Source organism: Triticum urartu, chromosome 7A (assembly GCF_056163025.1).
Source record: "Triticum urartu cultivar PI428250 chromosome 7A, HENAU_Tu73, whole genome shotgun sequence".
Taxonomy (NCBI): domain Eukaryota; kingdom Viridiplantae; phylum Streptophyta; class Magnoliopsida; order Poales; family Poaceae; genus Triticum; species Triticum urartu.
The window spans coordinates 143,964,424-143,973,578 of NC_141879.1; the positions used below are offsets into that span (position 1 = coordinate 143,964,424).

Consider the following 9,155-nt stretch of genomic DNA (forward strand, 5'->3'; position numbering starts at 1 on the left):
AATAAGCATGGATCTCATGGTACTCAAAAGTTTACATGGCATCAAAAATAACATCAGGAAAAGGACTTGGCAAAATCCTAAGTGCCTGGAAGCAGCAACATCACGGAGCCTACTTTTCATGCTTGTGCTAATCACTACATAGATCACAAAAATACAATGCTTGCACACCTATAAATGTGGCAAGATGTAGTTCAAAACACATGTAGACATCATGCTCATAGGATGCACGCACAAAATGCAACAAAAATGACAAATCACCAAGATCTGTTAAATTCCAGCAGACAACATTTTATAGCAGTCTTGCAACAATGATAATGGCATTAATATGGACAGTAACATGCATGCAAGTGCGAATAACATGAAGATCTTAATGAGACGAACATTTCGACATATCATATGCATAATTTGAAGTCACGGTCACCGAGAAATGACATGATGAAGATGGCATAAAACTAATAGGGACTTTCGGGACTGTCGATTTTTACCCTCCAAAATTCCAGATCTAAGGTTGGGGCACGTGGATCGAGGATGGCCCGCAAACTCGCCGGAGTTAGGGGCGGTCGCCGGAGAAGGACAGGGGTAGCCGGATCCAGGTGCCAGGGCATCGGATCTGGCCGGAGGAAGTCGGGGAACGAAGCCGAGCTCTGGCGCGCCGGCGTCGGGCAGACGCGGCGAGCCGGCACCGGGGGGGGGGGGAGCGCGGCGGGACAAGCGGGCGGCGGCTGGCGGACGCGCAGGCCGGGAAGGACCCGCGATGGGCCTCGGCGGGCCGGCGGGTGAGGCGGCGAAGTGGGCGCGGGGAGGAGCCACATGGCGGCGCAGTCATAGGCCCGGGCTGCAGTGGCACTGAGGTGTCGGCGGGCGATTGGTCACGATGGTGTGGCCGGGGGGAGGTGTTCGGCGTGGGCGGATGCATCCGGCGGCATGGGGAGGAGTTTGTCTATGGTTTCGTCCGTGATTTTTGAAGGGGGGTGCATATTTGTAGGTAGAGGGAGCTAGAAGTGTCAAAATAAGATGTGGTTTTCGTCCACACGATCGTGATCCAACAACGGAGAGCATGGAGGGGGTTTAGATGGGTTATTGGCTGTTTTGGAGGCATGTTCGCCTACACACAAAAAGAGGCTTTTGCGGCTACCTGGTTAACCGCTGGGGCATCAAACGACCTCCAAATGGAACGAAATTTGGCAGGCGGCCTACCGGTGATGAGGCTACTTGACAAATCTCGGGCCATTACGAGAACATTTTTGTCCCGCTCACAAAAAGAGACAAGAGGGGTGCACCGGCTACATGTGGGAGTGTCGGATTACGAAACGAACAACTGGGAACATGCTCGGATTCATGAGACGAACACTAATGCAAATGCGATGCACATGATGACATGATATGAAATGCATGACCTGAACAAAATACAAAACGGAAGACAAAAGCCCAACTATGAAGGGAATATCATATCATAAAGCCGAAAATGGCAAGAGTCGGAGTTACAAATATGGAAAGTTACATCCGGGTTGTTACATGGCAAGAGAGGGCTTATATGTTGGCACAATACTTGTCCGACCGCAGGTCTTATCATCATAGGACAAGGCGGTGAGCCCCCGGGCCGACTGGTCGGACCTAGTGCTAGGCGGAAGGAAGAAAAGAAAAACTCATTCATAGGAATAATATTATCATATAGATATAAGGGCAGCCCAGAGTGCTCCTCGAGGGACCCGATGTCTTTGCTCTTAACACAAAAAGATAGTGTGGTACATATTGCATTAATTGTAAAATCTTCGAAGGAGATTTGCATTCCATGGACGCTCCGTCTCCTTGCCGGAATCGTCCCTCTTGTGCGCCCTAGGTTTCTGCGCGTTGATGAGGTAGTAGGAGTCGTTTCCCAAGGCTTCGCTGATGACAAAAGGGCCCTCCCATGGGGCCGAGAGCTTGTGTTGGCCGGCTGTTCGCTGGATCAGTCAGAGCACAAGGTCTCCCTCTTGGAAAGATCGAGGTCTGAACTTCCGGCTGTGGTAGCGGCGCAAGCCCTGCTGCTAGATGGCGGACCGGCTGAGTTCTAACAACCGGCCCTCTTCCAACAGGTCGACACCGTCTTCTTGTGCTTCCTTTGCTTCCGCCTCCATGTACATGGTGACGCGAGGTGAGTCAAACTCGCTGTCAGTTGGGATGACGGCCTCGGCCCCGTACAGAAGGAAGAAAGGAGTGAAGCCGGTTGATTTGTTCGGCGTGGTTTGGAGACTCCAGAAGACGGCCGACAGCTCATTGATCTAGCAGCCTACCGAGCGCTCCAGTGGCTCGACCAGTCAGGGCTTGATGCCGGATAGGATGAGTCCGTTGGCTCGCTTGACTTCGCCGTTTGACTACGGATGGGCAACGGACGCTAAGCCTAGTCGGATGCCCTGCATCGCGCAGAAATGGGCCAAGGCCTTTGGCAAAGTTTGTGCCGTTGTCGGTGATGATGTTGTGCGGCACACCGTACCGGATGGTTATATCCGCAATGAATGTCACAATAGTCGGACCATTCAGTTTCTTGATTGGCTTTGCTTCAATCCACTTAGTGAATTTGTCCACGGCGACTAGCAGATGAGTCATGCCGCCGTGTGCTGTCTGGAACGGGCCCACCATATCCAGCCCCTAGACGGTGAAAGGCCATGTGACGGGGATGGTCTTGAGTGCAAAAGCCAACAGGTGCTGCTTAGAACTGAAACGTTAGCATCCTTGCACTTCTTGACCAGGTCCTTGGCATCGTCCAAAGCAGTCGGCCAGAAGAAACCATGGCGGAAAGCTTTGGCGACAAGGGATTAGGAGGCCGTGTGGTGACCGCACTCGCCTTGATGAGTATATTTGAGGATTTCTTTGCCCTTCTCTGGCTCGACGAAGCGTTGAAAAACACCAGTCATGCTGCGCCTGACAAGCTCTCTGTTTACTATTGTGTATGTTGCTGCCCAGCGTTGCACTTGCTGTGCCAGGATCTCGTCGGCTGGTAGCTCGCGGCTCACCAGGAAGTTGAGGATGGGCTGCGCCCATGATGGTGCTTCGACCACTGTCATCACGGCCATTGGTACGAGGGCGGTTGGGTTGGGAGGCGGCGGGTTAGAGTCGGCCATCGCTTGCTGTCTCATTGAAGCCCCCGGGCTGACTGCCACAGCCCCTCGGCTGGGTTCTGAAATCCCCAGGCTAGGTGCGACTGCTGCAGTACCCATATCGCCTATCAAAGTCCCCGGGCCGCCTACTGCAATCCCCAGGCCGGGTTCTGAAGTCCTCGGGCGGGGTGCGACTGTTGCAGTCCCCGAGCCACCTGCCAAGTCCCTGGCCGGCTGCTGCAGCCCCCGAGTCGGATTCGACCGTTCCGGGAGCAGACGCTACAAAGATGGACTCTAATTCCGGCGAAGGCTTGATAGACGCCTTGCAGAGGCACTTGAGGGACACGCCGGCTGGTATCACTTGGCGGGTGGAGCTAATCCGTGCCAAGGCGTCAGCTTGCTCGTTGTCGGCCCATGGCACGTGAAGGAACTCGAACCTGTCAAAGTATCCGTTGATCTGCCGGACGAGGAAGCGGTAGCTCGCCATGTTTGCATCCTTGGCGTCCCAGTCGCCAGATTACTGCTGCACCACCAAGTACGAGTCGCCATAGCACAGAATCCGGCGGAAGCCAATCTCCTTGGCCAGGCGGAGTCCATGTACGAGCGCCTCGTACTCGGCCACTTTGTTGGAGGCGGCAAAGTGAATTTACAGCGTGTATCTGAGCTTGTCTCCTTTGGGAGAAGTGATGACAATGCCGGCTTTCAAACCGGTTTGCATCTTCGAGCCATCAAAGTGCATCCTCCAATGAGTGGAGTCCGGCACTGGCGGCAGGTACTGGATCTTGGCCCTTTCGACGAGGAAATCGACCAGCGCTTGGGACTTGATGGCAGTGCGTGGCTGGTAGAAGATGGTGTAGGGGGCAGCTCGATGGCCCATTTGTCCACCCGGCCTGATGCATCTTTGTTGCCCATGATCTCAGCAAGCGGGGCGGTGCAAACGACCGTGCTTGAGCTTCTTGGCGGGAAAGTACACGCCGTAGCACATCTTCTGATAGTGGGGGTAGTTCTTCTTTGAGGCCGACAACACCTCACACAAGTAGTACACAGGCCTTCGGACCGGCTGTGCTGTGCTGTCTTCTGGACACTCTACCACAATGATAGTCCTGACCACTCGGCTGGTGGCGGCGATGTAGAGGAACATCGGATGCTTATCAGCCGGAGCCGCCAGGACAGGCAGCGTAGTCAGCATTTTCTTGAGCTGGTGGAAGGCCTTGTCCGCCTTGTCATTCCACTCGAAGTGAGTGGTTTTCTTCATTAACTGGTACAGTGGAAGAGCCTTCTCACCCAGCCGACTGATAAAGCGGCTGATGGATGCCAAGCAGCCGGTGAACTTTTGGACATCTTGCAGTCGGGTGGGCCTCTCCATCCGCCCAATGGCCTTGATCTTCACAGGGTTGCATTCGATGTCGCGTTCTGAGATAAGGAAGCCAAGGAGTTGGCCGGCTGGGACTCCAAAGACACACTTCTCTGGGATGAGCTTGATTTGAAAACGTCACAGATTGTCAAAAGTCTCCTTGAGATCTTCCAGGAGGGTGCCACGCTTCTCCGTCTTCACCACAATATCGTCTACGTAGACGTGGGCATTTCTGCCGACTTGCTTGAGGAGGCACTTCTGCAGGCAACGCTGAAAAGTGGCACCAGCATTTCTGTAGCTGAATGTCATGATTAGGTAGCAAAAGGCTCGGAACGGTGTGATGAAGGTGGTCTTCAGCCGATCGGCCGGGTTCAGCTTGATCTGGTGGTAGCTAGAGTAGGCATCAAGGAAGCACCGCAACTTGTTTCCGGCTGTGAAGTCTATCACTTGATCAATCCGGGGTAGAGCAAATGGATCTTTGGGGAAGGCTTTGTTGAGACAGGTGTAGTCAATACACATGGGCCACTTGTTATTCTTCTTCAGTGCAAGGACTGGGTTGGCAAGCCATTCTAGGAAGAACACTTCCATAATGAAGCCGGCTGCTAGGAGTCGGGCTATCTCTTCACCAACAATTCTTCTTTTTTCTTCTAACAAGCGGCGGAGGGGCTGCTTGACTGGTTTTGTATCTGACCTGACATGTAGCTTGTGCTCGGTGAAATCCATCGGAACAGCCGTCATGTCCTTGGGAGACCATGCGAAGATGTCCCGATTCTCACGGAGGAAATTGACGAGCTTGCTTTCCTATTTGCTATCAGGTTGGTCCCCACGATAGAGTGCCTCTCCGGGTTGTCAGGTTCCAAGGGGAACTTCTTTGTTTCTTTGGATGGCTGGAAAGAACCATGAGCTTCCGACTCCTTGTGGTCTGGTGACAGGTCCGGCTGCTTGTTGGCCATGGCCACAACCCGGTCAAGGAGCTTCTTCTCGGCAGCAATCAGGAGAGACTCGGCCAGCCGGCTGCTAGCAGTAGCAGGCGGCCGACTTCTTGTAGTCGCCGACTATAGTGATAATGCCCTTAGTACCCGACATCTTCATCTTGAGGTAGGCATAGTGTGGCACCGTCATGAACTTTTCTAGATCCGGCCGGCCTAGGAGCGCGTGGTAAGGGCTCTCCAGGTCAACCACGTCAAACCAAATTGGCTCGCGGTGGAAGTGATCTTTGTCTCCGAAGAGGACATCTATCTTGATCTTGCCGATTGGTGAGCAGGAAAGGCTAGGTATAATGACATGGAAGACAGTCCGACTGGGCTGGAGTTGTCTCTCTTCGATGTGTAGTTCCTCCATGGTGTCGCGGTAGAGGATGTTGATGCTACTACCACTGTCTATCAGGACTCGGGAAAAACGAGCAGCTCTCCTATCTGTTGAAAAAGTGGCATCCAGCACGAAGGCATAGGAACCCAGAGAAGGCATCACCTCCAGTTGGTCCGCACGGCTCCAGCTGATGGGCTTCTCGGACCAGTGCATGAACTCTGGTGCTTCAGAAGTGACAGCATTCACCTCCCGGTGCTATTGATGCCAGTTGTGCCTGTCGTCGTCCACACTAGTGAAGACGATGTAGGCTCCGTGTTCTTCGGGGAACTCATCTTGGATGGCCGAAACAGGGCGGAGACGGGGTTGGCTGTCCGGTAGGTGGAGGCAGCAGTCCTTCGCCCTTGGCTATTCGGGTGAGCCAGTGGCACTTCCGGGTGGTGTGGTTGGATGGATTCGCACCACTGTGGAACTTGCAAGGAGCATTGAGGGTTTTCTCATAGGAGAAGCCGTGCAGCCAAGTAGGCTTGCCGCCCTTCTGACGCTTGGGGCCGGGCTGACCCTCCGGCTGCTGGTCTTCAACTGTCGCCACTTGCCGGCTGGTAGAGGCCTGCTACGGGGCCTTGCGCTTGTTCTCGTTCTGTTGCTGTCGGCAACTGTTATCACCAGCCGGTGTCTGAGGAGCCGGAGGGAGCACTTTCCACACATGTCCACTCGAAGCTCCGACTTCATGGAGGAGTCTGTAGTGGCGTACATGTCTGCTATGATCAACAGTTTGTCGAGTGTGGCCAGCTCGTTGCAGAGGAGTCGATGCTTGAGCAGGGTGCCCTCTCGGCACCCGACAGTGAAGTATTCTATGGCTTGCACCTCATGCACCCCTTCGCAGGAGTTGCGCAATTCGACCCACCGCGTTAGGTACTCGCGGGTGGACTCGGTCAGGCCTTAGACGCATAGAGAGAGCTGGCGAGGCTTGGGCAGCCGCTTGCAAGTGCTGGTTGATGTCTACTACACAACCTTCTTCTTGTAGATGTTGTTGGGCCTCCAAGTGCAGAGATTTGTAGGACAGTAGCAAATTTCCCTCAAGTGGATGACCTAAGGTTTATCAATCCGTGAGAGGTGTAGGATGAAGATGGTCTCTCTCAAACAAACCTGCAACCAAATAACAAAGAGTCTCTTGTGTCCCCAACACACCCAATACAATGGTAAATTGTATAGGTGCACTAGTTCGGTGAAGAGATGGTGATACAAGTGCAATATGGATGGTAGATATTGGCTTTTGTAATCTGAAGACATAAAAACAGCAAGGTAACTAATGATAAAAGTGAGCGAAAATGGTATTGCAATGCATTGAAACAAGACCTAGGGTTCATACTTTCACTAGTGGAAGTTCGCTCAACAATAATAACATAACTGGATCTTATAACTATCCCTCAACATGCAACAAAGAGTCACTCCAAATTCACTAATAGAGGAGAACAGACAGATAGATTATTGTAGGGTACGAAACCACCTCAAAGTTATCATTTCTGATCGATCTATTCAAGAGTGCGTAGTAAAATAACACGAAGCTATTCTTTCTGTTCAATCTATCCTAGAGTTTGTACTAGAATAACACCTTAAGACACAAATCAACCAAAACCCTAATGTCACCTCATGTATCTGTGGGTATGATTATACGATATGCATCACACAATCTCAGATTCATCTATTCAACCAACACAAAGAACTTCAAAGAGTGCCCCAAAGTTTCTACCGGAGAGTCAAGATGAAACGTGTGCCAACCCCTATGCATAAGTTCACGAGGTCACGGAACCCACAAGTTGATCACCAAAACATACATCAAGTAGATCACGTGAATATCCCATTGTCACCACAGATAAGCACATGCAAGACATACATCAAGTGTTCTCAAATCCTTAAAGACTCAATCTGATAAGATAACTTCAAAGGGAAAACTCAATCCATTACAAGAGAGTAGAGGAGGAGAAACATCATAAGATCCTAGTATAATAGCAAAGCTCACGATACATCAAGATCGTGCCAAATCAAGAACACGAAAGAGAGATCAAACACATAGCTACTAGTACATACCCTTAGCCCCGAGGGTGAACTACTCCCTCCCCGTCATGAAGAGTGTCGGGACGATGAAGATGGCCACCGGAGAGGGATTCGGTGCCTATAGAGGCTTGCAGCGGCGGAACTCTCGATCTAGGTTATTTGCTGGAGGTTTCTGTATTTATAGTAATTTATGGCGCCGGGAACAAGTCAGGGGGGTCCCCGAGTCATCCACGAGATAGGGTGACGCGCCCGGGGGGGAGGGGGGGAGGGGTAGGGCGCGCCCCCCACCCTCGTGGATTGCGCGGGACTCTTCTGGCCCAACTCTTTTACTCCGGGGCTTCTTTTGGTCCATGAAAAATCATCAAAAATTGGCACGTCCATTGGACTCCGTTTTGTATTCCATTTCTGTAAAACTCAAAAACAAGGAAAAAACAGAAACTGGCACTAGGCTCTAGGTTAATAGGTTAGTCCCAAAAATCGTATGAAATAGCATATAAATGCATATAAAACATCCTAGATGGATAATATAATAGCATGGAACGATCAAAAACTATAGATATGTTGGAGACGTATCACTGGTGAAGTTGCGGATGAAGACTTCGGTGAAATCCAGCCAACTATTGACGCTGTAGGGCTTGAGGTTGTTCAGCCATGTCCGGGCTGTGCCCTGGAGCATGAACGGGACATACTTCACGGAAACGTGCTTGTTGCTGTTTGCTATGTTGACGGTGGTGGAGTAGTCAACCAACCAATCTTACGGCTTCACGGAGCCGTTGTACTTCGGTGTATCTCGGGGGAGTGAGAACCCTTTGGGGAAGGTCTCATCGCGAATGTGGGGGCCGAAACAAGGAGGTCCGATTGCATCTTCTTCTTCTACTGCCAGGGATCGAGCCACACGGTCGATCCGATGGTAGGCATCGTTTTCTCCGACTCCTTCATGGGGGCCTAGCCGGTCTCTGAGAGTCAGGTGCTCAACAGCCGACGGGGAGACGCGCCTCTCCCTGCATGGGGGAGGCGGACGATCGCCCTACTGTTCGGCTGCTCGAGGGCGGCCGTCTTGGTCGCGCTCGATGGTGATGCGAGTCCGGCTGCGGCTAGCTGCTACCTCTTGAGCATGCGTTGGCTTTGCCTTGAAGAGTAAAGGGTGATGCAACAAAGTAGCGTAAGTATTTCCCTCAGTTTTTGAGAACCAAGGTATCAATCTAGTAGGAGACTACACGCAAGTCGCCTAGTACTTGCACAAACAAACAAGAACCTCGCAACCAACGCGATAAAGGCGTTGTCAATACCTTCGCGGTCACTTACGAAAGTGATATCTGATAGAGATAATAAGATAAATATTTTTGGTATTTTTGTGGTAT

At 51.9% G+C, this 9,155-nt stretch overlaps 2 protein-coding genes across 2 annotated transcripts; both read right to left on the reverse strand.

Annotated features, from left to right (window-relative positions):
* Nucleotides 1-2,795: 2,795 nt before the first annotated feature.
* Nucleotides 2,796-3,101, reverse strand: LOC147958632 (uncharacterized). The gene has a single exon (XM_087532227.1). It carries the CDS (start codon nucleotides 3,099-3,101, stop codon nucleotides 2,796-2,798), a length of 306 nt encoding a protein of 101 aa, XP_087388353.1.
* Nucleotides 3,102-3,993: 892 nt separating this feature from the next.
* Nucleotides 3,994-4,443, reverse strand: LOC147958633 (uncharacterized). The gene has a single exon (XM_087532228.1). It carries the CDS (start codon nucleotides 4,441-4,443, stop codon nucleotides 3,994-3,996), a length of 450 nt encoding a protein of 149 aa, XP_087388354.1.
* Nucleotides 4,444-9,155: the final 4,712 nt, after the last annotated feature.

Bases quoted from the DNA above. Each gene is read 5' to 3' on its own strand.
- LOC147958632 (XM_087532227.1), bottom strand. From the start codon at position 3,101: ATGGCCGACTCTAACCCGCCGCCTCCCAACCCAACCGCCCTCGTACCA.
- LOC147958633 (XM_087532228.1), bottom strand. From the start codon at position 4,443: ATGGAGAGGCCCACCCGACTGCAAGATGTCCAAAAGTTCACCGGCTGC.